At 59.3% G+C, this 27,246-nt stretch overlaps 10 protein-coding genes across 10 annotated transcripts; 3 read left to right on the top strand and 7 right to left on the bottom strand.

Moving 5' to 3' along the window:
* Positions 1 to 144: 144 nt before the first annotated feature.
* Positions 145 to 1,365, top strand: BDZ90DRAFT_217255 (hypothetical protein; the record flags this gene model as incomplete). Its single annotated transcript, XM_025504311.1, has 3 exons — positions 145 to 465; positions 639 to 693; positions 815 to 1,365. 3 exons carry the CDS (start codon positions 145 to 147, stop codon positions 1,363 to 1,365), a joined length of 927 nt encoding a protein of 308 aa, XP_025364356.1.
* A 245-nt stretch (positions 1,366 to 1,610) lies between these two features.
* Positions 1,611 to 2,974, bottom strand: BDZ90DRAFT_230596 (ribosomal protein S3Ae). Its single transcript, XM_025505532.1, has 2 exons — positions 2,938 to 2,974; positions 1,611 to 2,417 (listed from the first exon to the last, which is right to left on the bottom strand). The coding sequence occupies exons 1-2, from the start codon at positions 2,939 to 2,941 to the stop codon at positions 1,639 to 1,641; spliced, it is 783 nt and encodes a 260-aa protein (XP_025364355.1). The 5' UTR covers positions 2,942 to 2,974; the 3' UTR covers positions 1,611 to 1,638.
* A 428-nt stretch (positions 2,975 to 3,402) lies between these two features.
* On the bottom strand, positions 3,403 to 8,700 carry BDZ90DRAFT_230594 (hypothetical protein). The gene has a single exon (XM_025505531.1). It carries the CDS (start codon positions 8,543 to 8,545, stop codon positions 3,530 to 3,532), a length of 5,016 nt encoding a protein of 1,671 aa, XP_025364354.1. The 5' UTR covers positions 8,546 to 8,700; the 3' UTR covers positions 3,403 to 3,529.
* Positions 8,701 to 8,963: 263 nt separating this feature from the next.
* Positions 8,964 to 13,414, bottom strand: BDZ90DRAFT_249616 (UDP-Glycosyltransferase/glycogen phosphorylase; the record flags this gene model as incomplete). Its single annotated transcript, XM_025507665.1, has 2 exons — positions 12,599 to 13,414; positions 8,964 to 12,535 (listed from the first exon to the last, which is right to left on the bottom strand). Exons 1-2 carry the CDS (start codon positions 13,173 to 13,175, stop codon positions 8,964 to 8,966), a joined length of 4,149 nt encoding a protein of 1,382 aa, XP_025364353.1. The 5' UTR covers positions 13,176 to 13,414.
* A 203-nt stretch (positions 13,415 to 13,617) lies between these two features.
* BDZ90DRAFT_249611 (acyl-CoA dehydrogenase NM domain-like protein) lies at positions 13,618 to 15,256 on the bottom strand. The gene is made up of 2 exons (XM_025507664.1): positions 15,007 to 15,256; positions 13,618 to 14,933 (listed from the first exon to the last, which is right to left on the bottom strand). Exons 1-2 carry the CDS (start codon positions 15,145 to 15,147, stop codon positions 13,686 to 13,688), a joined length of 1,389 nt encoding a protein of 462 aa, XP_025364352.1. The 5' UTR covers positions 15,148 to 15,256; the 3' UTR covers positions 13,618 to 13,685.
* A 574-nt stretch (positions 15,257 to 15,830) lies between these two features.
* Positions 15,831 to 16,636, top strand: BDZ90DRAFT_230592 (WLM-domain-containing protein). Its single transcript, XM_025505530.1, has one exon. It carries the CDS (start codon positions 15,872 to 15,874, stop codon positions 16,565 to 16,567), a length of 696 nt encoding a protein of 231 aa, XP_025364351.1. The 5' UTR covers positions 15,831 to 15,871; the 3' UTR covers positions 16,568 to 16,636.
* Positions 16,637 to 16,739: 103 nt separating this feature from the next.
* Positions 16,740 to 17,917, bottom strand: BDZ90DRAFT_258646 (hypothetical protein; the record flags this gene model as incomplete). Its single annotated transcript, XM_025508089.1, has 2 exons — positions 16,740 to 16,788; positions 16,860 to 17,917. 2 exons carry the CDS (start codon positions 17,915 to 17,917, stop codon positions 16,740 to 16,742), a joined length of 1,107 nt encoding a protein of 368 aa, XP_025364350.1.
* A 1,363-nt stretch (positions 17,918 to 19,280) lies between these two features.
* On the top strand, positions 19,281 to 20,349 carry BDZ90DRAFT_225992 (hypothetical protein; the record flags this gene model as incomplete). The annotated part of the gene is made up of 2 exons (XM_025504689.1): positions 19,281 to 19,507; positions 19,590 to 20,349. The coding sequence occupies 2 exons, from the start codon at positions 19,281 to 19,283 to the stop codon at positions 20,347 to 20,349; spliced, it is 987 nt and encodes a 328-aa protein (XP_025364349.1).
* Positions 20,350 to 21,722: 1,373 nt separating this feature from the next.
* BDZ90DRAFT_216808 (alcohol oxidase) lies at positions 21,723 to 23,770 on the bottom strand (the record flags this gene model as incomplete). Its single annotated transcript, XM_025504287.1, has 3 exons — positions 21,723 to 22,808; positions 22,872 to 23,541; positions 23,613 to 23,770. Coding segments are annotated over 3 exons (1,914 nt in total), but the record flags the coding sequence as incomplete, so codon positions are not given.
* A 489-nt stretch (positions 23,771 to 24,259) lies between these two features.
* On the bottom strand, positions 24,260 to 26,215 carry BDZ90DRAFT_277991 (hypothetical protein). Its single transcript, XM_025509049.1, has 2 exons — positions 25,384 to 26,215; positions 24,260 to 25,311 (listed from the first exon to the last, which is right to left on the bottom strand). The coding sequence occupies exons 1-2, from the start codon at positions 25,939 to 25,941 to the stop codon at positions 24,436 to 24,438; spliced, it is 1,434 nt and encodes a 477-aa protein (XP_025364347.1). The 5' UTR covers positions 25,942 to 26,215; the 3' UTR covers positions 24,260 to 24,435.
* Between the last annotated feature and the right edge of the window lie 1,031 nt (positions 26,216 to 27,246).

The raw sequence follows: 27,246 nt of genomic DNA, 5'->3' as shown, positions 1-27,246 counted from the left end.
GCCGGCCCGGCGACTCGACGCGTCGGCCTCGCTGCCCGGACCGAGCGCGTCGATTAATTGGCTGCCCCGCAAAGAAGCTCGAGTTCTCTCTCTCACCTGTCACACTACCACAAAACCTCGCGTCTCTCTCATCCATCTCCCGCCATGCTGATAGCCCTAATAGGCCCACCGCAATCGGGCAAGCAAACAGTAGCAGACTACCTCGTCTCGCAGCATGGCTTCACCCTCGTCTGCATCCCTGGACGCAATTCACATCGCATCTCGCAGCCATCCTCCCCCTCCTCCTCCTCCTCTTCCACCTACAAGCCACTCAGCTTTGACAGTCCCCGCTCCCTTCTCGATCACGCAACAGCCCATTGGCGTGAAAAGCTGGTCACCCTCGACCTCTGCACACTCGCAGACGTGCAGGTCGGATTCGATAAGAGGCCGTTCTTCTTGCTCGTGGGCATTGATGCGCCGCTGGGGGTGCGATACAGAAGGCAGAAGAACCTCGGGCTGGAAGATTTTGTCGAAAGGGATGACGCGATCCTCTATGGCTGCGAGAGGCTCGAGCCCGAGGGAGGAGCGGTCATTCAGCAGCATGTCAATGGCAATGGCCACCAGGTGAATGGGCACCGCCCTGCCTCCCTCGTACGGAGCGACTCGCAGCAACCGGGCGTCTCATCCCTCTCCTCGCCAGCCTCGACTTCTCGAGTCATCCGACTGGGCATCGACGACCTTGCTCTCACTGGCGGGCCGGACCCATTACCACCCTCTACCACTCCACCTTTGCCCGTCCTTCCTTCATCCTCCCTTCACCCGCTGATCCAACAAGCCCACCTCATAGTCCTCAACCCCTTCCCCTCCCTCTCCCCCTTGCACGCCCACTTGGACACCCTAGACCTGCCCTCCCCTCACCGTCTCCGCCCATCATGGGACGCCTACTTCCTCTCGCTCTGCAGTTTGGCCTCACTGCGCTCAAACTGCATGAAGAGAAGGGTAGGCGCCGTCCTCGTCTCTACGTCCGAGAAGAGAGTCCTATCAACAGGGTACAACGGCACGCCTCGCGGCCTCACAAACTGTGCAGACGGAGGCTGTAAGCGATGCAACGATCCTCTTGCAACAGGGAGGGGAGGAGCCAATTTGACCGAGTGCTTCTGCTTGCACGCAGAAGAGAATGCTCTTCTAGAGGTGGGGAGAGGACTGGCAAGAGGGGCGACGCTGTATTGTAATACGTGCCCCTGCATGCGCTGCGCCGTCAAGATTGTTCAAGTAGGGGTGGACGAGGTCGTTTATCAGTTGGATTACTCGGTGGATCATAGGAGCGCCGATATCTTCACCGCTGCGGGGGTAAAAATCAGAAAGTACGGCGAGGCGGTCAAGTGATGATGACGACGAGTGTGGAAAGGTAGCAGTGGAAAGCAAGCTGATGGATCGCAATGTCAATGAGGGTGGTGACGAACGAGCATGACGTCAAGCCCTTTTCTCCTTTTACTCTTCGCCTTTCATTCGCCCATCTCACGCCTTTCTCCTTTCGTGTGCCGATTGTCTCGATTTCATGTAGTGGAAAGCAGAGACGTCAAAAAGAGAGAGAATACAAGGTGGTGATGCTGCTGCTGCCGCCGCGTCCAGGTTCAAGTCGTCATGCTTTTTTCTTGCTTAGACGCTGGCGAGGACCTCGGGCTCCTTGAACTCTCCGCTCTTGACCTTGGCACCAGTGTCCTCGGCGCCAACGTTGGCCGCACCGCCGTGAAGCTCGAGGAGCCTGGATACGTCGAACTTGGGGGCCTTGAGGACCTTGGTGCGGTAGCAGTAGACGTCCTTGAGCGGGAAGATGTTCTGGCACGCCTTCTCGATCTCACGGCCCATAGACTCCGGGATGAGCTTGGCGACGAGCTCCTTGAGGTCGCAAGAGCCAGCCTCGCGCTGCACAATCTCGGTCATGCGGGCGCGGACCTGACGCTGCTGAGACGACTTGGCGTAAGTGGTCTTCTTGACCTGGTTCGCACGGCGACGGGTGAAGCCGATGACGAAGACGCGGAGGAGGTAGCCGTCGGTCGTCTTGATGTCGACGTGGGCCTCGATGAGCGACTGCCACTTGCGGACGAGAGAGCGGAGCTTGTCCGAGGTGAAGTCCATGCCGTAGAAGTTGGTCAGGCAGGTGCGGCCCTGAACCTCCTCAACGCGCAGGCGGAACTTGCGGAAAGCCTGCTCGTCATCCTTGTTGAGGTCGGCGAGCGAGGACTCGATGATGCGGCCCTTGAGAGCGTCGTTGGCGTTCTTGAGACCCTGAGATCGGTTGACGAGGGTCTTGCCGACGTTGCGGTTCTCGAAGAAGATGGGAGCCTTGACGTCGTACCAGTCCTTGCGGGTGAACGGGTCAACGGCACGCTTCTTCTGACCGCGGCCCTTGCCAAGCTTCTTGTTCTTGCCGACAGCTGTGAGAGGGGAGAGGGAGGGATGAAAGGGGAGAGGAGCATCGTGTCAGTCCAGTAGTCTACCGAGCGTATAGGAGTGTGACGAAGGGACGGAGAGAGTTCGAGATGCTGCTGCTGACGACCTGTCTTTCTCAGTGACCAGCTTCGCCGCTTCGCCTCGACCAAGAGGTGTGTCTGCGGTGCGCAGCCCTGGAGGGGGCTGACTCTAGGGCTGTTGAGACATTGGCTCTCCAACCCTCAACCCCGAGCAAGGCTCTGCCAAGCAGACGTTTCCCTCCATGCCGACGACGAGGACGCCTCCGCTTCTCTAATTCTACGCCTCTGCGAAGGCTGTCGCAGCTGTTGTTGCTGCTGCCCATTGGTCCTCTCTTCGCTTTGCCTACGTCCATCGACGCCTCCCCCAGCCAGGCTGCGACGTCCCTTTCCTCAATACGAATCTGCATCCAGCTCTCCCGTCATGAGCAGCATCTGATCCTCTCTCTGCTCCACATGCAGAACTGCGTTGCTCGTTGATACTAACCCATGATGTGCTAGTCGAATGTGATGAGGAAGAAGGGGGTTGAGGGATAAGTGGTAGGAAGCTCGAAAGGCCTTCGCTCCGTCCTTGGGCCTGCCTGTCGTGGCCTGTCGTCGAATTCGAGAGAGCTGAGCCGCCCCGCCGCCTCGCCCGCCCTGTCTGTCCTTGACTGGGTCGCTGCCCGGTGCGTCGGGACGACTCTGCTGCTGCCTCGCTCGCGTGGCGCGAGTGAAAACTGCGGGTCCTCGGCCGAGCCGCGGCGTGGGCTAAAATATCACAGGGGCGAGGGGATGATGACGAGGAGGCCACGATAGCGAGGTTCTGATAGGCTCATTACCGCTGAAAGAGGTTTGGTCAACGGTAAGACGAACATACGCCACGGTCGCAGCTATCATGATCAAATCGAGTAGCACGACCCCTCGGGCCAAGGTCCGCGCGAGTCACACACCACGCCGTAAGGCTTTCTCTCTGGCTGAATCTGCATAGTATTACAAACAGAATGAGGCGAGGAAAGCGAGCAAAGAGCGAATGTTTCACTACCGTAAGAGCGTCCCCATTTAGAGATGCGTGGCTTGCCAATGCGATGCGTAAGCGCCTACGACGACGGCTGAGGCTCTGCTCCCGCTCTGTCAGACGAGGCGGGCTCAGCTGCCGGTACAGGCGGAGGAGGCGGCGGCGGAGAGCCAGCGGGAGGTGGTGGAGGGGGAGGAGGAGGAGAAAGGGCTGGCGGTGGGTTGTCGGGCGGTGGTGGAGGGGGAGGGCTAGATACTGCTGCGCTCGTGGCTGGAGGGGGAGGTGCTGCTGCTTGCGTGGGGACAGTAGCTTGAGCTGGCGTAGATGATGCCGCTGATGCGGCCACTGGCGCTGGAGATGCCGTCGCTGAAGGAGCAGGCGATGCTTGGGCCAGAGGAGGCGCCGAAGTAGGAGCAGATGGAGTCGCGATTGCGCTCGATGCTGGTGCCGCCGTAGTCGACGCCGCGGTGCCAGATGGTGCTGCAGGCGGTGGCCTAGGCGACGGAGTACCTGTCGAAGCAGGCGCCGCGGCCGGCAATGGCCGAGGTGATGGGCTCCCTGTTTGAGCAGCAGACGCAGATGCTGTCGGCGGCCTGATCGTCGGTGGTGGTATGCGAGGCATGGGCGGCCGCGGTGCACCGCTGCCCACTCCTGGCGGTCGAACCACCCCGATTGCGCCCTGAGTCGGCGAGCCGGCAGGTCCTGTGGGTGCATAAGCCGGTCTTACAGCAGGCAATGGCCCAGGAGGGGGACGCGGCCGTGTGGCGTTACTCGAAGGCGGAGGAGGTGGCAATGGCGGTCGTGGACGAGTTGAGGGCACGCCTGTTGGAGGACGTGGAGAACTGCTGCTACCTGGTGGGCGGACCACCTGCGGCCCTGGAGAGGGAGAGCCTGCTGCTAGCCTTGGGCGAGGCGTTGGCGTCGGTGAGCCTGCTCCCATACCTGGTCGAGCCGGCGGTGGCGAGCCCGCTGCTCCTGCCGCTGGCCGTGGAGATGCAGTAGCACCCGCAGGTCTCGGAGGCATCGGCGCACCCATCGTTGGTCTCGGCGAAGGCATAGCTCCACCAGGCGGAGGCGTAGGAGACGGTCCCGCACCAGCCGGCCTTCCCATTCCTGGTCTGACTGCACCAGCTCCAGAGCCCAGTGTACTCGTGGGAGGCCGTGCCCCCGGCGGACGCGCGGGTCCCGCCCCTTGACCCGCGATCGCATTTGCCATCTGTAGCAGCTGGATCTGCCCCGGCGTCAGCTGCGGCAACTTGTGCGGTTCACCACTCTGGCTTTGCTGCCTCAGCGCAGCGATTAAACCCGCAGCCTCCGGATGAGAGGACAGAGAGTGCAGCGCTGCCAATGGGCTACCAGGTGGGGGTGGACTGGCAGCAAGTGCTCCACTGCCGCCTCCGCCTAGGCGATTGACGGGGGGTGGAGGGGGCCGATTGCCTGGCATCGCTGGGCGAGGTGCTGAGGGACGACCTGCACCTGGAGGGTACGGTGGGCGCATTGTGGTCGCGGGGGGTCGCACACCACCTGCTACCTGACCTGGGCGAGGGGGAGCATTCGGTGGTCGAATGGTTGTCGCCGTATTGGCTGTTGGTGGACGGATCGCATTGGGCGGGCGTGGTGCACCAGGCCGTGCCGGTGGCATCGCTGGACGAGACGATTGCATAGGCGGACGGATCTGGGTCGGTATCGGTCGTGACGAAGGCGAACCCGCGGCTGCCGGCATTGCCGGTCGAGGGGTGCTCGCCCCTGGAGCAGGTGGCCGACCCATCGGCGGTCTCGGAGCAGGCGAAGGGCTTGCACCACCAGCTGACGTTGGCCCCGGGCTAGCGGATGAGCTCTTTCTCCCCTGCGAGAGCTGCTGCTGCCGTACCTTGAACTTGAGGTGCTCAACAAGCAAGCCTTGTAGTGTCTGCAAAGCCTTCTGCGGACCCATTCTCTCGATCTCGGAAAGCTGCTGCTGACTGAGATGACCGAAAACGGGTGGAGAGAGGAAGAGCTTGCCGTCGTGATGCACGATTGGCGCTGCATCCAGCAGAGCCTCTACTGAGCCTGCGGCTGCTTTTGCCTTCTTCGGTAGCACGGCGCCTGGAGGTGGCGCGCCAATGACTAGGGGTACGCAAGCGACTGGTTTGGGCGTGCCACCAGGCGTCGAGGGCGAGCCTGCCTTGGGAGTGGAAGGTCCTGGAGTGGGCGTCTTTGCCGGAGGGGCAGGACTGCCGCTGGTTGCGCTGCCGGCGGCTGCTGGGGGCGGGGGTGGTGGAGGCGGTCGCGTAGCTGTTGCTGGCGGTCTGACCTGCAACGGTGGACGAGGCATCGAAGGCGGTGGTCGAGCGGGCATCGATGTCGGCACAGGAGGGCGATACGGCGTGGTAGGAGGACCAGTAGATGGACCTGGCCGTACTTGTGGCGTGGAGGTTGGCGGAGGAGGCCGTGATGTAGGGGCTGAGCTGACTGGTGGCCTCACTGTAGGAGGGGGCGCTGCCGCTGCTGGTCTTGCTATCACCGGAGCTGGTGACGGCATCGCTGACGGGGCCATCGTAGTGGCTGCTGGAGCCACTGGCCTCGGCGCTGGCATTGATGGCGATGCCTGGGCGGCTGAAGCTGATACGCCTGGCGTCGCAGATGCCGATGCAGGGGGAGCGGCAGTTGCAGCCGGACTCTGAGCCGGGGGAGAAGCTGCGCTCGGCGTTGAAACGGGCAGAGGCGCCGCGCTCGATGCCTGCGCGATACCGGCCAAACCATTCGCAATAGCCTCTGGAGTCAACCCATTCGCAATAGCCTGCGCTGCTTCCTGCTGTGCCCTCGCCTCTAGGGACGCCCTAGCCTTCTTCTGCGCCTCAGCCCTCAACCTCGTAACCTCGGCCTGATGCTCAATCGCCAATCTGCTCTTGGCCATCGTGTAGAATTGCCCCTTGCCCTGCTTATCGTGAGCTTTGCGAGGGATCTTGGCAAAGTCCCTGCTCGAGGCAATGGCGTGGCGCAATGTAGACTGCCAATCCTTTTCGTTATGCTTGCCATTCTCGCGGAACCAGGCGTAGCGCTTCTCCAGCCAGGCGTAAATCTCGAACAGGGTCATCTTGCCCTCATTAGACTGCGCTTCGGGCGAGGCGAGGGCCATGGTAATGAGCTCGACGTTGGAGAGGGCAGGTTTCTCTGCCGGTGGCGGCGGCGGAGGTGGCTCGGCGGGCACCGGCGGTACAGCAGGAGGAGCCGGTGCAGGCTGGCTTGCTGGGCCATTTGCCGGCTCTAGTGCTGCAGCTGCGTTCGCTGCGGCCACTTCTCCGCTCTCCTTCTTCTGTTCGCCTTCTGGAGCAGCAGGTGTATTGCTCGCGGTGGTAGTCGCACCAACCGACGTAGCTGGCGTCTCTGCACCGCTGGGCGCCGGCTCTCCCGCAGCTGCTGCCGGCGCCGGCACCGATTTGGTGGCGTACGACTTGCCTGGTATCTTGCCTTTGCCTTTGCCCTTTCCTTTGCCTTTACCCTTGCCATTGATTTCTACTCCGGCTGCTTCCTCCTCTACTGCAGCCTCCAGTCTCGCCGCTTCCTCGGCCTTGCTCGGATCGTCTTGCGCTTGCGCCCGCATCTCTTGCGCCTTGAGCAACCGCTTCTTGGCCGCCTTTGCCCGCTTTTCCGCCTCCAAAGCTTCAATGCCGATTGGCGTACCAACGGCCAAAGCCTCCGGCTGCTCGTCTTCTGACGGTGCATCGCCGCGTTTTCTTTTCCGATTGGCAACCCCAACACCCTGTGTCCAGCTCGGCATACCTTTGGATTTGCCCTTGGACGAGTGTTTGCTTTTCTTGCTCGTTGATCCTTCGCCCCCGCTCTCGTGATCTGAGTCGACGTCCATGCCATCTGCCTGTGCCTTGCTCTTGCGCCGTTTGAGAATGAGCTTTGGTCTGCGCTTCTTTGCCCCTCCTGATCCGGATGGGTCCGCATTGGCTGCATCGCTATCTACCTCTGATAGCTCCGACGAGTCCTCGGCCTCTGATGAGTCTTCTTCGCTCTCGCTGTCACTGTCGTCCTCGGATGGCGAGAGCGAGCCCAGCTCCTTCATCATTGCTGCATGTCCCCCGGGTCCAACATTGGGTGGCAAGACAAAGTAGAAGACTCGCTCTGCAATCTGAATTTTGGTCCTCTTGCTCAGCTGAACAACGCCGCCTTGCCTGATGTAGACATCGTCAACCATTGCTCCATGCTTGCCCTCTATGCGGATGACAAAGAGATCACGTAGCTGCTGATGTGACTCGCGCCAGTAGGGTCCATACGACTCGAAACCACGGAACATAGGTCCAGCAGGCGCTCCAGAAGGGTAGGGCATCGGATGAAATGGTCCAGCGTGGAAGTAGATGACGGCATGGCATCGCGAGATAGACTTGACGTTTCCCAGATCGATATCGACATCGCCTGCCACCCTGCTGCTTCCATCGATGGCTCGTGGTTGGGCCATCGAGTGGGCCTGCTTGAGCTTGGCTGGTCGTCTGCCGATGGTGACCTCGAGCGTCTGGATGTAGATGGAGAAGCCGGGGAAGTCGATCTTGGCGTAGGCTTGGATGGGGCCTTGTGGCGCTTGCATGGGGTGAGCGCCCTCATCTGATGAGAAAGCATTGCCCCAAGCGTCATCGTCGTCGTCGTCGTCGTCTTCCTTCTTGAGCATCTGCTGCTGCTGCAGTGGTGTCTGCATCGCGGCTGCTGGGACAGATGAGGAGGAGGCTACAGGGCCGAGATCGAGTCCATGACCGGCTGCAAATGAGGCGAGTAGCCTCGCATGCTCCTCGTTGAGCTCTTCTTTGGGCTCAGCAAGAGGTGTCGATACGACTGGAGCTAGGCATTCATTCAATGCCAAGGGTGCCGAGATCTCTGGCTCTGGCGCTGCTATTGCTGGTGCTGAAGACGACGACGACGACGACGATGATGATATTGCTAGTGTTGACGTTGATGCTGTTGCTGCTGTTGCTGGTGTAGGAGGGGATGATGCTTTCGCCGCCGTCATGGACGTGGATGGCTGCTCGTCCTTGGTGGTGGTGGTGCTGCTGCTGGTGCCGCCGCCGCCGCTTCCTCCCACCGTTTGGTCGGAGGCGGCGGGCGTTGCCGTCGTCATCATCGCAGCCGATGCCAGGCTGGTCGTCAATGGCGCTGCATCCGCGCGACCAGACGGCGAAGGGATGATGAAGAGGCCTTGGTGTGTGCGACGAGGATTCGAGTGCTGAGCTCCTCGATGGCGGTTGTGGGTGGACGACGGAAAGGATGCGGCCGTGAACGCGACTCAACTTCGCGGTCGACTTGGGACGAGTCGAAATGAAACCCGCGGGCGGGCTGGCGGCAGCGGACGGACAGAGAGAGGCGAGGGGAAACGACATCCCGAGCCACGAGGTCGAAATTTTTGGCAAAGGAGACAGCGGCTCACGATGGTATCGGGCGAAGCATTCAATGTCTTGTAGTGGGACGAGGTGAGCAGATTGCATACAATGGTCGAAAGAATCAAGGCAGCTAGACGACTGCTTTGAGTAGAGGTAGAATCAAGTCCTGGCCGCATCATCCTCGCCCTCGGAGAGCACCGACCAATCCTCGGATCCCGCCACGGATGCGCTCGTTGACCTTGAGCGGCCACCACTCGCAACTCTTCTCGGCTCGACACCACCCCTCGCACTCCTCCTCAGGATCAGCGTCGTTGCATATTCCAGATCGGTGTAAATAGCCCTTACCGCCTCTGCTACCCCGTTCTCCTGCCTTATCTTCTCGCCCAGAGCCCTAGCCCTCTCCACCACTCGAGCACTTTGCGTCGCCTCTACCAACGCCGCTGACAGCGAAGTAACGCTCAGCTCCTTGACACAGCTTCCCACGCCGAGGCTCTCGACTTGCTGGCCCCAAAAGAATTGGTCGCCGAACCACGGCTTGACGATCGTGGGGAGGCCGGCGCGTAGGGAGGCACCGATTGTGCCTGCTCCGCCATGGTGGCAGGCGGCGTCGATGAGTGGAAAGAGCCAGTCGTGAGGCACCGAGTCGACGCGGTAGACGTCAGGCGAAGAGTGAAGAGCACACTCTGCTGCGCCTCGCCCACCGCTGCTCTTCGCTGAGAGTCGTTCCGACCATCCTTTCGACAAAATAGCGCAGACGTTGCTCCTTCGCACCGCGTCGAGGACGCAGCGCGTCGTAGCCGCCGCATCGGGTACAGTGATGGATCCCCAGCCGATGTAGACGATCTTTTTCCCTTTCTGCCTAGCCGACTCAATGAAGGCCATCAGGTCCTTCGGCGGTGTCCAGCAGCTGCTCTCCGGATTGTCAAGGTACCAGAAGCCCGTAACGTGAATCCAGTCGTACCAATCGAGGGGCTTAGGCACCAAGCTCGGGCTGAAGCTGTATAGGAAGGGTACCTTGTGCTGCTCTAGCTGGTCATACGTTGTCGTTGCCAGACCAAGACAGCTCTTGCGCCATCGATTGATCTGCCCGGCTGAAGCACGCCAGAGCACCTGATCGAAGATGACGTACGAGAGGTAATTATAGCTACCCCCTGCCCTCTTGCTGGGTACGGCAAATGCTTGAGGATAAGCGCGCGTCCGTGACCATGGCATGGTAAAGGCGCGCATGTAGGGAACGCGCAACGCCTCTGCGACGTGGATACCTGCGATTGCGTTGGGGGACTCGATGATTACATCGCTTCCTTGACAGGCATGCCAACAGGACACTAGCAAGTCGTCTAGCCAGCCGCGGAATTTTGTCACCCCTTCGCGCAGAAAAGAGACAGTGAATGTCCCATTCTCAACGCATATTCTCATGAGCTCAGCCGGGTCTCCCCCGATCTCTGCAAAGTCGACACCGTGTTGCTGAATCCAGTCGCCAAACTCGGCGTGAGTGGCAATGCGAACCTTATGACCGTCAGCGGCCAAGCCTTTGGCGAGGGCGAGGTAAGGTTGGACGTCTCCACGCGAGCCAATAGTGAGGAGCGTAAAGGAGAGGGCCTTGGCGGGCTTGAAGCTCAGCAGGGAGACGGCGGCACTGCTGTCTGATTCAGAGGTGGAGGTTGCCGAACTGGAATGGAGGGAGGAAAGAGAGTCGCTCATCGTTGACCGCTGCTGGGCTTGCTGTTGATGTACGAGGTCGGTTAGAATGATCGCTTCGCTTCGCTCGCGCTCGATTGCGTTTCTCGCTGCGGCTAGCTCGCCCCCTACCTGCTCCAAACGGCCCTCGATCAGCGTCAAGCACTCATCTCTCCTCTCCTTGCTTGAAAACTCGAGGAAGAGCTCCTCGTGCCCGCGAATCGTCAACACAAGTCCGTGTTGACCGAAGCGAAAGGCCCTGTGCTTAGCGCACGAGATGATCTCCCGCAACGGCAAGACCATCTTCGTCAGTCCCATGGCCTTATTGGCCAGCTGTGACGACTCGGAGAGGAAGCAGAGGTGGTTGTCCGATATGAACAGGGTGCCAGGCAGAGGGAGAACTCGGTAGAGATAGGCATCGATTTGCCGATGTAAGCCCTCCGTCGAGGGAAGAGCGAATGTGTCCCGGAATGAAGAGATGCTGTGTTGCTCTACGAGACGTTGCCGGTCTTCCTCATCTTCGGAGGTGAGTGAGTCAAGCACCGAGAAGTTGGAGTAAAGAGAGTCGGACATATCCTGCCCAGATCCGTCATTGGCCATGCTGCTGGGTATCGCATCCATGCGAGGTGGGGAGGACCAGACCTCAGTGATGGGCCGCAGAATGCCTTGCCGATTTGCAGCAATAGCGCTCAGCGAGCCACGCGCTGCAGCCCCACTTGCTGCGAGGAGGCGCGAAGGAACCGCCTTTGCCCAGTCAGGTACGGCATTCCATGATCTCCTTTCGCTCGAGGGTGGTATGACCCCTTCTACTGGACGAGGGGGATAGCCTGAGGGCTGAACGGGCGGTTCGAGGCTGGAAGCGTGAATGTGACTCGCTCGAAGTGTGCTCGACAGCCCGTGATCGTCTGCAGAGGAGGGCGAGCGACCTTCATCGGAGCCACTTGCTCTGGGCTGGCCGGCTCGCGCTGGTATCGCGATGGCGGCAGCGCCCGTCGTATGCGGCAAGGGAGAAGCTCGAGCTTCTTGACGAGCTCCGCTTTTCGGATCCACACTTGCGAGCCTCGGCGCCTCTTCCAGCGCCGTTCTCGAGGTATCTTGTCTCAGGCTGCCAGTCGAGTCCCTCGTCGAGCCCATCGAGCGACGTGAGCCGATTGGCCCTTGCGCTAGCCTCTGGCGGAGCTGATTCACAAGGGCCTGCTTTTGATCTCCCAAGAAGTGAAGGAAATGGTAATCGTCCAGCGCAAACTCGTTCGACTGCCACTCGATGACTTGCACAGAGACTAGGTCGGCCGCAGACTGAGCCGCGCTGCTCGTTGAGGTGCTGTCCACGTCAACGATTGCCTCGAGCGGTATGCTGATCCGCACGCTCTCTCCTTCATTCTGCGCGCGAAAAGCCGCCTTCTTCAGCGTCTCCACCCAATCGTCGCGACTTGCCTGTGAGTCGACGCCGAACACGAATGTCCGCTGCGGCGTAAAGACGCGAAAATGTCGAGCCTTGCTGGCGCTAGGCCGTACGTCGGATACGTCTCGCAAATCAATATGTCCCCTTGGAAAGTAAGGGTCGTGCTGACTGTCATACCAACTAAGAGCCCTGCCCCTCAGGACGGCCCAGTGATGTGAGAACCGCAATGTCTTTCTCGTCTTCTTGCGGAGATGACCAGCCTTGACCACCTTGTCCTCTCGTGTGGGCAGATAGGCGTAGAAGAGGAGGTGCCCGTCGGTGAGATAGATGTGGCCTTGAAGGAGGACTGAGCGGAACAGCCAGCATGAAGCACAGAAGCGGACAAGCTCGTCGGAGGGGAGGCTGAATATTGATTGGAGCTTGGTAGAAAGTTCGTCCAGGCGTGAAGGTAGGGGGTTGGCGACGTCCAACCGCTCGGGCTCCTCGTCGTCAGAGAGATTGCTACTGCTGCTGCTGCTGCTTGAGGTGGCACTGTCTTGCGGCTCTGTTTTATGAGAGAGCGCAGATGAGCTGCGAGGCTCTCGCAGGCGACTCACTGGACGAGTCGAGCTCATCGAGGCGCCCAGAGGCGTCTGACCTCCTCGCGGTGTTGCTGCGTGGCGCGGCGCATGATCAGTTGGCCGTTCGCAGATACCAAACGGAGGATGATGCTTACAGCTATCGTCAGCAAGGAGCTCTGACCTGATGCCTGCTAATCTGCTTGCGCCTCTTTGAGTACCTGCGACCCCCTCGGACGGCGCAGCACCGGCGGCAGGGTCCAGCTCTTGACTCGATGCCAAGCTGCTGTCTCCGGTAGAGTCCCCTCGATCTTGCTCTTGTCGCTGCGCAGCATCAGCCAACCCCATTTGATCCGCCTCTATCAGCCTGCTGCCCACGAGCGTGAGCATCTGCATCAACGTCTGCGCCTCCACCGCTCCCGCTGCCGCACCCGCAGAGGTGGGAGACTCAGCCATTGGATCTGAGGGCGGTGATGGTGGGAGCGGCGGTAATTGCGAAGTCGATGCTATTGGCTGCTCATCGCCTGTCACATGCCCATATGTGGACGACGTAGCGGCCAATGGCAGCTCCAATTCGAGCGATGTGGCCAGAGACGAGACATTGGAGTGACCCCTGGGAGATGTTGGGGACAGATGCGGAGGCCGCGGGGGACCCAGTGGCCGCTCAGGCGATGATATCGAGGACGATGGCTGCCCAGCTATTGTCTCTGAAGATGGATCGCGAGGTGTGCCCATGATAGCGCAGCTTGCCGTCGTTGTTGCGGGTGCAGATGGTGTGGGGAAAGGGCCTTATGCCGGTACTGTCTATGAGGATGATGTAGCATACATCGTGCGTGTACAACGGCAGGTGTGAGGAGGGTTGCTGTTGCTAGTGGTGGCGATGGCAATAAAGACGGGCGTGAAGCGGCGAGGTCCACGTTCGACGACCAAATCAAGAGGCGGGGCGGTGGTAGAGATGAGTTGAGACGAGAGGGTCAAAGCGTAAGCGCAGTGGCCAAAGCGGCGGCCGGAGAGCGGAGCGAGATCGAGGGCGGGAGGAGCAAGCAACGGACGACGCGTGCAGCCACCCTGCATCAACTCGCAGCCACACACCAGCACAAGTGCCAGGCCGAAAGACCGGGATAGAGGTGAGCCGGCGCGACAGCATTGCGATGCTGCGTGAGCGGCAACGTGGAAAGCATGGCATGGCGTGACATTCTGGTCATGAGCTGCTGGCAATAAATGTGGCCCAAGAGGGATGGTCACTCAAAGATGCGACCGGATCCCGGCTGCCTTCAACTTCTTCTCGCTCTCCCCAGTAATACGATTCTGCCTCTCCCACAAGGCTTCGGCCCTTCTCAACTCCTGCTTGCCAATCTGCTGGATATGCACCTCATCCGGCCCATCAGCGTACCTCAATGTCCTCAGGCCGGCGTAGGCAGCAGCGAGAGGCGTGTCCTGAGAAATACCCTCAGCCCCATGAGCTTGCATCGCCCTGTCGATGACCTCGAGGGCTGCAGTGGGCACCACGACCTTGGACATGCCAATGTCACGCATGGCGCCCTTTGCGTCTGACTTGTCGATCATGCTTGCTGCGGAGAGGACGAGGAGGCGTGCTTGATCGATCTGCATGCGTGAACGGGCAATGTCCGCTACGATGGTGCCGTGCTCATAGAGGGCTTTGCCAAATGTCCTCTTTCTCGTGTCGGTCACACGGGTGAGCATACGGTCCAGTGCAGCCTCGGCAGCACCAATGGAGCGCATGCAATGATGAATGCGACCCGGCCCGAGACGACCTTGAATGATCTCGAAGCCTGCTCCCCAGCCTTTCACCAAATTGGCCAAGGGCACGCGCACGTTTTCGTAGATGACCTCGCAGTGGCCCTCTGGCGCGTCGTCGTAGCCAAAGACTTGCATGGGCCGCACAACTTTGATCCCCGGAGTGTCAGCGGGAATGAGAACGATGGACTGCTGCCTATGCTGATTGGCATTCTGTGCGTCCGACTTGCCCATCAGGATGTGCAGCTTGCATCGCGGGTCCCCTGCACCACTGATCCACCACTTGTGGCCGTTGATGACAATCTCATTTCCCTCTTGACGGATGTCGGTGCGGATGTTGGTGGCGTCTGAGGAGGCAATGAAGCGCTCTGTCATGGCAAATGCTGAGCGAATCTCGCCATTGAGCAGTGGCATGAGCCACTTCTTTTGCTGCTCCTCATTGCCGTACTTGGCGAGGACTTCCATATTGCCAGTGTCAGGTGCGCTGCAGTTGAAGGCCTCTGAGCCAAAGTGGCCACCTCGACCTGTGATCTCGGCCATGACGGCGTACTCGAGATTAGTGAGCGGGGTGCCATGCTTTGGGTAGTGCTTCTTGGAGAGAAAGAGATTCCAGAGGCCTTTTGCTTTGGCCTTGTTTTTGAGCTCTTCGATGACAGGGGGAACCTGCTTCCAGCGGGTGGCGGGATCCTTGGAGATCTGAGCCTCGTAGAGCTCGGCGGCGGGCAGCACCTCGTCCTGCGGTTGCGAATGCCAGATTGATTAGCTTCTATAGACTGGCGAACACGTCACTTGCTCCTTGGCTACTCACCAGAGTGAAGCGAACGACGTCAGTCAGCTTGGCCTTGGCAAAGTCTGAGAATTTGTCCTCAATGAGGGACCACGCGCCACGAGAGATGAAACCCTCTGCGACAATGGCGTGGTCGCCGGGCCTGACTTTTCCAAATGACATGGCGGTAAGAGAGAGGCGGAGAGACCAAAGGGAGGGAGGAAGGCAAGGTGGGGATAGAAAGTGAGAGAGAAGACGGGGACAAGATGGGGTAAGGCTGGCTTCCCCTTCTACCCCGCAACCGGCTGGACCTTGGCAAGCCGTCGTCCCGGCTTGCAGCTCGGTCCCTCGATCCGGCAATTGCAAACCACGTGGTCATTGCATGGCGTTCGGGCTTAAAGCCGAGCGGACAGGGCTGAGCTCACTCTCGGATAGGCGGCCTCCATTTCCGAGCTTCAATGTCGATCCAGAGACCCATGCTGCGCATCCTTCCTTGCCTTCCTCACCATGCAAATCATCGTCAAGTACCGCGGTCAGGACCATCGTCTCGATCTTCAGCAGACCTCTACGCTCTCTGACCTGCGCTGGCAGATCGTGGAGGCGACCAGCGTGCCACTCGCCAACCAGAAGCTACTCCCGAAGCCGGCGAAGGGAATCTCGCTCAATGACGATTCTGCCACGCTCGAGGCGAGTGGCGTCAAGGATGGCCTCATTATCATGCTACTCGGTGCAAGCAACGCAGAAGTAGGCAAGGTCAGAGAAGAGGAGAGGGAGGTGAGTCGCCGCGGTTTATCATCGCCACCCGCTAAGCCTTCAATACTTACGCCACTCCGTCTACGCCGCTCATCCCTCCCCCGTCTCTATACAGGCTACAAAATGGAGCCAACCCCGCAATTATCACCCTAGTATGCTCCGAGGCACTCGTCCACGCTCAACAGGCGTGGGAAGCACCAGTTCGACGAACCCCTTCCTCTCACTCGCCCCGCATCGCTCTCTCTCCTCGTCCCATCCACTCCATTCTCGCGTCATCGCCTACCTCACTCGCCTCACCCAAGACGAAGGAGTCATCCACGTCTGTCACCTACACAACTACACCATTGGGCACCTCACTGAGCTCCTCCCCTGGGAAAATCCGGAGCTACTGGGTCTGAATGAGAACAAGGGGCAGACCATCCGGCTACGCATACGTACGGACGACGCGGAGGGATTCAGAGATTACAAGACTACGCGACAGGTCTTGCTTCATGAGCTGGCACATATCGACGTATCTGGACATCCCGTGGAGTTCAAGGAGCTGAACAGCAAGCTGAATGCTGAATTGGCGGCTTGGGAGAAGAATAGGGAGCAAGGGACGCACAGCCTTGTGGAGGGCGAGATGTATGCTCCAGCGCCGCAGGCTGGCAGCTCCAACAGTGGTGGAGGATCGTACGTTCTGGGAGGTGGTGCAGCAGGAGACCTTACGGCAGGACCAGCGAGCTCTGATGAGAGGCGCAGGGCCATCCTCGATGCCACGCTGCGGCGCATCGCCAAGGTCGAGGAGGAAATTGAGGCCGGGTGCGGGTCGCATCAGAAGACACACCAGCATCAACCTTCTCAAGCATAGTCTCTTCCCAATCTTTGCTTAGCTTTGTATTCCCGCCTCTCTAATCGCATAGATACCATATTGGCCTATTGGCCCTTCTTCTCCTTCCTGTGCGTCCTCGTCAAGATCGACACCTTCTATCATCTCCTTCTGCAGTCCCGCATCCTCCAAATGACGCCACAGCCCGACCTCATCAGCATGACGGTGCTTCTTTGAAAGGATTGCCATGGAACCCTTTGGCGCTGAGCGGAGAAGTCTTGCGAGCAGCGAGGCGAATGGGCCGTATGTGTCTGGATTGTAAGAGCAGTCTGACGCGAGAACGAGTAGAGGTGGCCGTGATCTGGAGCTCTTGCTGTCTTCTCCTTCGAGTGCCTCACAAAGAGACGCAGGGAGCTGCTCAGCAAACCAGTCTAGCTCAATGACTTCCGGTCCGTGTCCCGTAAGACCATTGCGCGCCTTGTTGCTTTCGATGAGTTCCAAAGCAGGGGCAAGGTCCGAAGCGAAGAGTCGACTGAAGGGCGTCGAAGAATGCGCAAGACCGATCGATAGCATGCCTGTTCCGGCGCCGAGCTCGACGATGACTCTGCTCGGGCCGTGCGGGATGATCGATGCGTCTGAGTCTACGCTGCTGCTGCTCTTGCTATCTGGCGGCGCCATCAGCAGGCTCAGCAGCGGAATAGACGCATCCCAGATGTGCTTGTCTAGTTCGAAGCCAATCTCCTCCTCAATCTCGATTGCGGCGAAACAGCCTTGCCCTTCGTCCTCATTGCTGTCGTAGGCCCAGAGCCTGGAGACGTGAGTGAGCTTGGCGGGCGACATTGACAATGAGGCTGAGCCTGGTCCCGTGGTTTTGATCGGTGGGGTAAGGACGGGCAGGAACACAGTTTCTCCCGCTTGTGATCGCCGTACTGCCTCCGTGGGTCGGATCAGGAGGCATGATGAAACATCTTGCCCGGCATTTGTCTCCTGCGGTGACTTCTTGGCTCTCTTATGACTTTTGGGCGGCGGCTCAATGACTTCGACCCACATCGCCAGGCGCAGGGCGGCATCCTTGAGCGTGGCTGATTGGACTGCCTTCTTTAACTCCTTGACAGATGGGCATGCGATGTCGACTTTCCTGTACGCCGAGTCGGGCCCTATCCACTGTACGCTCTGCTCTGTCTTGACTACAACGAAGCCTTCCCGACCTTGGGCAGCGTCGTGCTTCTCCATCACCCAAGCCAGCTTGAGCTCGACGCCATCTTCTCCATCCTCAGGTAAGAAGACCTCGTCGCGAAGGTCATTTGCAATCAGCGGAGCGACCTGAAGAGACTGTGAGGGCGATAAACTGGAAGGAGGGAGTCTTTGGAAGCCAATGTACTGAAACGGCATCGTACAGAACAGGAAGCAGGGACGACGCGATGCATTTTTGCGCTGTCCGCCCGAGTCCGTGCGTTCATCGACCCTTCGGCCGCTGATCGGCTTTGGCGCGAAGCCGCCCCTTCAACGAGGACTTGTACGGTAGACGCCGTCTCCCTCGCCGCGCTCGGGCAGCAGCCCCGGTGAGCTTATACGGAGCGCTGCGCAAGCCTGACCGCACGCTACGACGCTCCTTGCTTTCGTAGTCATGCGACTAGGAGGAAGATTGATGCTCGAAGACTGCCTCGAGCATCTCTGGGCCTCCACCGCCTCGTGACCTCGATCAATCATCGTTGTTGGCGGCATCTGATTGTTGTCGTGCTCCAATCAATCGCCTGTTTCATTCGATCAAGAGCCGTCATTCGGAGTCCTGGGCTGTCATGCACCAAAATAAAAAGCGCGGAATCCTTTGCAGCGCAGCCTGGCCTGAAGGGAGTGTCGTGTGCCGTGCAATCGTGGCGACGACTAGAGGTCTTGGGGCACGATCCGCGTATGCCGAGGCCGGAGTGAAGGGGCCTGAGTCGTCGTCGTCGTTCTGCGCGTCTGTGGCTGTATTCCACGCAGAGGGGGGGAAAAAAAGGCAAAATCTTGGAGAGTGGTTGGTCGCTCGGACGCCCGCTGCTGCTGTTGCCTCTTCGCCGCCGACGATGCGATGGGACGGCGTTCCGCTGTGTGGGTCCTGATCCTCTCGCCTCCTGCCACATCGGCTGCATCCCGCACCACGAAAGGCCGGCCACCGAGCAGCCAAACTCGGGCGGCGGCGTTGGGCGACACGACAGGGCGGGCACAAGCAAAGCAAAGGACAACGACGGCGAGCACCAACAAGCGGGCATGGATGGCCACCGGGCGAGAGGCCAGGCAACAACTCGAAAGTCCAAAACCAGAGGGCGCCCGGCAGCTCTATCGAGAGACTGAGCGCGAGTTGTGTGTCGAGTCGTGGACGAGTCCGGCTCAGACTTCTTGTTTCATTCGCTACCATCCCATCGTTCCCCTTCCTTCCGCTCCCTCACCACCCTCGCTCATTCTCTTCATCGTCATCGGAGGACGATCACTACTACTCCGTAGGCTCGTCGACATTTTCCGTCTTCTCCTCTAAAGTTTGCAAGGCTAAGGAGTTAGTGCGCGCTCGCTCCCTTCCTTCCTCGGTCATTCGACGCAGCGCGACTCGCGACTTTTTCGTGACTCGCTCCCCACTCGACATCGCCCTTGCGAGTCGACATCACTCTCATCTGTCATCTGGCTCGACGCACCGGTCGACGCCACTCTTCCTTCTCGAGCACACTCCCTCACCCACCTTTATCCTTCCCGCTTCGGACGCCGCGCTTCCCTCGCCACAATGGACGTCGTGCTTCACCTCGCCGACGACTACCTTCTCGACCGCCTCTGGGCGATGGCATGGCCTGCTCCACGAGGCATGGGCGTCGCAAAGGCTGCCAGCCCGTCACAGGCCGTCATTGCCAATGTCTCGTCGCACCTTGGTAGCGCTTGGGGCAAGGAGCCCTCGCAGTGGACAGGCCATGCGGGCAAGGCCGTCAGTGCTCTGCCGCGAGACAACATCATCAGGTGCGTGCGAGGCAGCAAGCTTAGCGGCGATGTTGCATGCTTTGTTGCTCATCTCTTCTTTCCCACCCTCTCTCGCCCGCAGACAAGCCTTGTCGCTCTCGCTCATCACTTACGTCGGCATCTTCATCCTCTACTTTGGCTTCGCAGGGTTGTCCTACTACTTCTTCTTCAACCACGATATGAAGCGCCACCCTCGATTCCTCCCAAATCAGGTACGGCTCGAGATCGACTGCTCGCTGCGGGCTTTTGGTCCCCTCACTCTGATGACCCTGCCGTGGTTCGTCGGAGAGGTCCGCGGTTACTCGATGCTCTACACTAAGGTCTCCGACTTTGGTCTGGCGTACACGATCTTCTCGGTGCCCTTCTTCCTCGTCTTCACCGACGCCTGCATCTACTGGGTACACAGGCTGGAGCATCACCCCAAGGTGTACAAGCATATCCACAAGCCTCACCACAAGTGGCTGGTGCCCACGCCGTTCGCCTCGCACGCCTTCCACCCTCTGGACGGTTACTTCCAGTCACTGCCTTATCACATCTTCGTCTTCCTCTTCCCGCTGCACCGCTTCGTGTACATGGGTCTCTTCGTCTTCGTCAACTGCTGGTCCATTCTCATCCATGACAGTGACGTGATCGTCAACTCGCCGTTGGAGAAGGTCATCAACGGCCCGTCGCACCACACGCTGCACCACTTGTACTTTAACGTCAACTACGGCCAGTACTTTACCGGCTGTGACAGACTTGGTGGCTCTTACAGGCAGCCGAGGTCATCCGACGACCCCCTCCTCGACGTTACGGGCAAGGGTGAGCCGAAACCCCTTCCAAAGGCGCAGAAGAGCGAGTAGACGACGCGAAGACGACTTGTAGCATTGTGGGCGGGCAATGACTTGAAATGAAAGAGGCAGGCGAACTCGCAAACACGCTCGTTCTTGGCCAGCCCTGCACCACCCATCAACACCACTAAAGAACCCGACTCACCAACGACCTCAACAACAGCATCTCCTCTGCCACGAGATGAAACACAAACGATACCATACCGCCTTTCTTCTTGTTGCGCCATCCTCCGTCCTTTGTCAGTCATTTGCGGAACCTATTTTGGCTCTTCATCTCGAGATGCAAGCATGCCCTTGCGCAGGTCAGTCGACCGCGGGCATCGCAGACGCAGCATCTCGATAACGTCGGATCTCTTCCGCCTCCTTTTCGGCTCACAATGTCTATACTCTACCCCTCGACTGCGAACAATAATATCTCACCTGAGCTTCCTGGCACCGTGTGCGAGTGTCGATCTCTTCGATACGATGCATGGGCTGAAGGAATGAATTTCTCGAAAGGATTGACAATGCCTGCGAGTGCCAGACTCGAGCGCGGCTACGAATGGAAAGACGCGAGGGGATGTCAACGAGCACAACGAGTGCAGTGGGCATGAGAAGGCAAAGGGGAAGATGTAGTGTCTGAACGGGTGACATCGAGAGTAGCGCTTCACGCCTATCGTTGGTGGCTCCTACGGCAACGTGATGGCCCCAGACCTCTGCTCACCGAGGCGCTTGATCTCGGTCTCCTCGACTCCAGCTGCTGCTACTTTCCCCCTGCTCTCCGCGACAGGCAACGGACGACGCTCTCCAGCATGGTGATGCTTGGCTGGCGTCTGGCTGCCATTTTTGATTTGAGTGCCGGCTTGCTGCTGATCCTTGAAGGCCGGAGCGGGCTCCCTGATGGGCTTCGCTGGCTCCTCAACTGGCTTGCTCGCATCGGAGTGGTGCTCCTTGGGCTCGTGGTGTCCGCTTGTGTGGTGCTTTTCATGGTGCTGAAGGCCGTGGTGTTTGGCGTGCGCCTTCTTCTTCTCCGCTTCAGCTTCCTGCTTGAGCTTCTTCTTCTCGTCATCGTCTTCAGTGCAGTCTTCCATCTCCGCCTCTTCCTCTTCCTGTTGCTCTTCCGCTTTCTTCTTCTGCGCCTCCTGTTCCTTCTTCTCTGCCTCCTTTTTCTTCTTCTCTGCTTCCTTCTCTTCCTCTTTCTCTTCCTCCGTCTGATCCTCCTCTTCGCACTCCTCCTCGTTCTCTTCTGCGGCCGCCGTAGGAGTCTTCACCGTCGCGGGCTTGCTTTCGTGCTTCGCGACCGTCACGTGCTTGGTCTCCTTAACCACGGGATTACTGTAGAGCTCCACAGGCTTGTTGTGCACAGGGTCGAATGTCTTCGGGGCACCTGACTTCGACGAAAGGTGTTCTGCCTCCTCGCCATCGTCATCGTCCTCCTCGCCATACTGGCACTCCGCAACAGGCTCAGCTTTCCCACACTTTCGGTCTGCGTGGATCATACCGGCGGCCATCTCCGCAATACCGTACACGTAGGCGCCAAGCGAGGCAGAAGGTGCGAGGGGTAGAACGGATGCGTCGACGACGCGCAAATTGGAGCAGCCATGCACCTTGAAGTCTGCACCGACGACACCGCCATCCTCTTCAGCTAGGAGGCTGTTGGTCGACGAGGCCTGGTAGCCGGCACGGAGCGGTACGACTGGGCTTCCCTTGATGGGCTGATTGGGCCCCGGCGCCCCCTCTTGGAACCACTTTGCCCATGCCTTACGGCCGCGCACCGAAGACGTGGCGGAGGTTTCTTTTGCGAGAAACTTTTTGAACGTCTTTGTCGAGCTGAGTGTGCGCGCCCACTCGATGCCAGCGATGAGCAGCTCCTCATCCGAAGGGTGAGAGAGGTAGGCCGGATCGATCCTGGGAGCATCGAAGGGATTGCTGCTTGCGATGTTGACATTGCCGCGAGAGAGGGGCGATTGCAGGGAAATGGTAAAGGTGATGAGGTCGTTTGCCGTCTTCATCTTCACGAGTACGGCGGCCTTTGGCTGGCCGCTGAGACCAGTGGTCGCATTCTCGGTCAAGAGCTGGTGCAGCTGTATACTGCCCGTCTTTAGGCATGCTAGCTTGACCGATCCATCCGTGTCGTTGTGATTGTAGTACTTAGTCGACAATTTGTCTGCTCGTGTGATGAAGTCCTCCGCAGCAGCATCGGTGTGTAAGACATCCTTCAGGGAGAGAATGGCCAGTGCAGAGTCGGCGTATCCTGGGACGCTCTTGGCGGAGGGTAGCTTGACTCCCTTCTTGACATGGAATTGGAGAGAGACAAGGAGAGAGTCCTGGAGGTGCTGTCCAACGCCAGAGAGCTCCTTTTTGACGGCGATGCCTCTTTCCTCGAGCACGGGTCGAGGTCCGATGCCAGAGACCTGGAGTAGCTGCGGTGAGCCGATTACGCCAGCGGACACGATGACCTCGCGCTTGGCGGTGATGATGTTTCGACGAGACTGTGAGGCAAGCGCACATGTCAGCAACGATGGTGCCGCCGTCTCTCGTCTCTTCGTGCTCACTCCTTTGCTTGAAGCGCACTCAACTCCAAGCGCGCGTAGATGACCGGGCTCACTTGCCTTGTCCTCAAAAAAGATGCGAGTTACAGTCGTTGTAGTCAGTACCTGCAGATTGTGGCGCTTGTCGCAGACGCTGTCGAGGTACGCTGATCGAGAGTAAGAGCGCAGACTTGTTCCTTTCTCGACGGTGATGGGAGCGATGATGCCTCCAACCTGGTCACCCTGCCATGGCGAGCGCGAGAGAGGCGTGTTGTGAACCTCTTGAAGAGCAGGGAACCAGATCTCCTCGACCGCAAGGCTTGCGTTGGGGTATGTGAGCATGATTGGACCTTTGCCCGTGATCGATCCCGCAGCAATAGCAGCGCTATTGGACGTTTCGTTCTTGGCCACGGCTTGATACGTCACGGAGGAATTCATGGCCCCATCGATCTTTTCCCACGACCACGAATCGAGACCACCCATCTTCTTTGCCAGCATGGCCATGGCGTCGGCCTCCCTACGACCTTGACGGAGGTAGATGAGATCATTGCCGGCCGAGGTACCTCCTAGCGTCTTAAAGAGGGGAAAGTCGAGCTGACGGCCATTCAGATTGTCCTGCTTGGCAGTCTCGTAGTGCCAGTCGAGCTCGCTGCTCTGGAGAGCGTTGTAGTCGATGGAATTGGGCTGCCGAATCCTGTGCAAGCGGAAGACCCAACGTCTGAGCATCACCGTGTTGTGTTCACTGTCGTTATACCCTGCACTCACTGTTTCTGCGCACCTTCGCCACTTTGACCAGCCTCGATGACGAGGACACGGACGCTCGGGTCGTCGCTCAGACGTCGAGCAATCGCCAAGCCAGCAGTACCGCCACCGACTACGATGTAGTCGACCACGTCCTCTGCCTCATCTGCCGAGTCGATCATCGTCTTGGTTTTCTTTTCGTGTCCGCCTTGCGTCCGAATACGTAGGGAAGCCTGGCTGCTGTGCGTCTTGGCAGGGGCGTACCGGTGGCGGTGATTCTGCAAGCTGTAATGCGAGCGCAGAGGCGTCTGAGTGGAGGAAGCTTCGTGGGTGCAAAGGAAGGTCAGAACGATGACGGCCAGCGTCAGGGACAACATCTGCATGGTGGCTGGGTTGAGGTGGTGGGAGGTGGTATCGGCGAGGGGATTGGGGAACACGAGAATGTAGCGATGGTAAAGAAGGCAAGGAAGAGGCGAGACGAAGGGATCGGTGCATCTGCGTCGGCCCGCTCATTAACTTCCGTCTTCGTCTCACGCCAGCAACGGTACCCTGTGCCCATCACGCGCCGCGAGTGCGGCTCCTCGCGGCCATCGAAGGGATGGCGATGGCGCTGTTCCGCGGGCGGATGCCTTCGAGCAAACACATCGGCGGCAGCTACGGAAGGATACAAGCTCGTGATTGGAAGAGAGGAAGGGAAGCGCGCGAGCCTTGTCTACATTGTCCATGTGCATGAGCTAGGCTAAGCTGCTACTGCTCTCGAAGCAATAGTGTGCCGTCGCTGCGATCCGTCTAACTTGACCTTCTCAGAAAAGCTGGCGGGTCCAGATGAGCGACTTTGTCTCTAAGTCTAAATGAGCGCAGCGGTTCCGGTACCAAGCAGCGTGAGGGTCGCGGCCAGCGCGATGTATGAGTGTCCAAGAGAAGCAGAGCCGGCTGCAGCTGATGAGCCGCCAGACTTGGACGTCGAGTTGGTCTGCTGCTTGCTGTCAGACGAGCCCGAAGAATTCGATGAGCCGTTGGCGCCAAGAATAACCGTGTCCCCAGGCGAGACAGCCTTGGTCGAGGCCTTCCATCCCTTCGGCCTCCAACCGGTGGCAATGTTCTTGTCATCGAAGAGGGCGCTGCGTCCCTCAGTACTGCCAAAGACCTCGGCAGCGTCGTGGTCAGCGTCCTCAACAACGACAAGGCGGGTCGAGATGGCGTTGGCAGACATATTCGACCAGTCTGGCAAGTTGGTAAAGTTGCAGGGGAAGCCAGAGAGGTCTTCGTCAGTCCTCGCGAGGCCGTTGACGTACTGGTACCAGCAGAGATTGCGATCACGTCGCTTGTGGCCACCCTGGAGCTCGGCCATGCAGTAAGAGTCGCCTGCGTCCTGCACATCTTGGTAGCCGACGATGCTGATCACGTCGCGGCGAATGTAGGACGCAAAGTACTGCTGAGGGGTGAACTTGCCCGCCGCGGTGCCCGTGAAGTTGTCGTAGCCGTATCGCCAGGTGTTGTAGTATGGGCAGGTCTTGGTCTGAGCGATCTCAGGATCAGTCTCTGGGCGGTCGGTCGTAAAGTACGGGTTCGAGGACGGGTCGCCCATGATGTAGCGGACGTGGAGGTTTGACGGCGGGTCCTTAGCTACTTGGGCGTAGCGAGCGATAAGCTGGCCTCCACCACCATGGCCGACGATGGTCAGATTCTTCATTTGCGGGTACTTAGACGTGTTGGCGAATTCCTGCGCAGAGATGCGGACGCGTAAAGATCAGACTCATGGATATATGCCAGTCTTGAGACACCGCATACTCACATCGACAAAGGCATCGAGGGCATCGATGGACGTCAACTTGGTGCCCGCAGGGTGCGTGGCTGGGTCACCTGCTTGCCAGCCATTGGTATCGCCAAAGGCGAGCTGCTCATCGGTGTATTGGCCCGAGTTGTACTTGGTGCTAAAGAATTGAGGCGCAGTGACGATGTCGTCGGAATGAGCACCCTTGTAGTCGTCTTTGACGGCGCTGTTCAGCGCATCGTCCATCGTCGTCCAGTACTCATTGCCATTTCGGATCTTGCCGTGGATCATTACGTAGGCGTGAGTGGCCGTATCGTTCTTTGGATTCTTCGTCCAGAAGACGGCGACCTCCTCGCCACCGGTACCGACGGGGAGCGACGAAAAGACAGCTCCCTTGGGTACGTCTACCTTGCCGTGCTGCTCGCCCTCATTGTTGGTGCCACCGCTCATCAATGTGCTCGCATCACGCTTCTGGGCGTGGCTACGAAGACTCTGCGAGCCGCTGAGGCCGTGGGCGAAGGCAGACGAGGCTGCCAGAAGGGTAGCACAGGTTACGCCGATTGAGGCGAATGATTTCATGACTGAGATGATGCGATGGTGGGGGGGTTTAATGGGTCGAGAGAGGGCAGAAGAGGATTATGCTGGAAGTGGCGCTACGAGTGAAAGACTGTGATGGAGGCGGTGTTCGCGAGAGCCAAGGGAGAGTAGGGAGGCCGGATGAGGATGGACAAAGATCCCTTTGAAGATCGTGAGGTATAAGAAATCGAATGTTGAGAAGAGAATCAGTCGTGATGAGGGAGAGGACGAGGTTGTGCAAGGAGTCCATGGCTCGAAGGCAGGAAAGGGGACCGAGTCCTGTTAGTCTGGTCTTGGCGGAGACGCACTCGCGGAAGCCACGCCCAAGACTGAGAAGGCGAGCCGCGCCCTGGGACGCCGGACGACGACTCGCTTGCCGCCTCGGCCGGCATCGAAGCCAGAGAACGCCCCGCCCTGCCCCGCCTCGCCTTATACGACCCTTCTCCCTCCCCCTCTCTCCCACTCTCTTTGGTGTGAGCTCTCTGGCCCTATACCATCTTCCACGAATCGCCACGATCTCATATGCCAGTCAGCTGGCTCGCTGCTCGTGTGCTGTCCCTCGTATGCCCCTCCGAGTGAGCCCGCCTCTTGGCGCGCACCACCATGACATTTCATCCTCGAGGGTGATGCACGCAGCCGCGGCATGCAGAAAGCGTCGCCGCCCACTGCCGTCGCTCCGGCTTGACAACAACACCATCGCCCTTTAGCCACGTGGTAAGACGCCGCTCGAGGTATGCACCATCAGCCAGCGGCGTCTTTCAGTTGACGCTGCTCTGTACACTCTAAGCGCGCACCAGTCGGCAGACTTGGCGCCTTTTCGACGAGCGACAAGCCCGCCTAACACCATCGCTCGTGACCCGACTAACTCCCACGATCTGTCCCGTGCTCGTCAGGCAGCGAGGGGAGGGCTCGCGCGAACGAAAAAAAGGTTCTTGCTTGGTGATCAGGGCACTGGTGGGTACAAAGCTGTGCAAGCTAGTACTCAGGACCAGCGTCGAGCTCCCATTTGCTCGTGAGGCGGACCAAGACATGAGTGGTATGACGATCTCCAGCTCCCCGGCTACTTCGGACCGAAGCCCGCAACCTGCAGCAGACCACTTCGCCTGCTCCTGTGTAGAGAGGCCATTTGATCATGGAGCAGTGCGCCCATTTTTGCAGAAGTGAGCTTAGCAACGGGTGAGCGCTGGATGACGTGGATACTAGTAGTCTACCACTGTCCCGGGATATAAAACGACGGATGTGAGTGAGCCCGATGTGATGTGTGCAGGCGTGCAGGCGTGCAGCAGCCATTTACTCTGGACGCTCTGC

The sequence above is a fragment of the Jaminaea rosea genome, assembly GCF_003144245.1.
Source record: "Jaminaea rosea strain MCA 5214 unplaced genomic scaffold BDZ90scaffold_2, whole genome shotgun sequence".
Lineage (NCBI taxonomy): Eukaryota > Fungi > Basidiomycota > Exobasidiomycetes > Microstromatales > Jaminaea > Jaminaea rosea.
Note: the sequence above shows the minus strand (reverse complement) of the source record. Positions and strands in the feature narration are given on the sequence as shown.

Coding starts and splice junctions, on each gene's coding strand:
- BDZ90DRAFT_230594 (XM_025505531.1), bottom strand. CDS start 8,545: ATGACGACGGCAACGCCCGCCGCCTCCGACCAAACGGTGGGAGGAAGC.
- BDZ90DRAFT_249611 (XM_025507664.1), bottom strand. CDS start 15,147: ATGTCATTTGGAAAAGTCAGGCCCGGCGACCACGCCATTGTCGCAGAG. Junction 14,934..15,006: donor ACGTCGTTCGCTTCACTCTG/GTGAGTAGCCAA, acceptor TCGCAACCGCAG/GACGAGGTGCTGCCCGCCGC.
- BDZ90DRAFT_230592 (XM_025505530.1), top strand. CDS start 15,872: ATGCTCCGAGGCACTCGTCCACGCTCAACAGGCGTGGGAAGCACCAGT.
- BDZ90DRAFT_277991 (XM_025509049.1), bottom strand. CDS start 25,941: ATGAAATCATTCGCCTCAATCGGCGTAACCTGTGCTACCCTTCTGGCA. Junction 25,312..25,383: donor CCCTCGATGCCTTTGTCGAT/GTGAGTATGCGG, acceptor ATCTCTGCGCAG/GAATTCGCCAACACGTCTAA.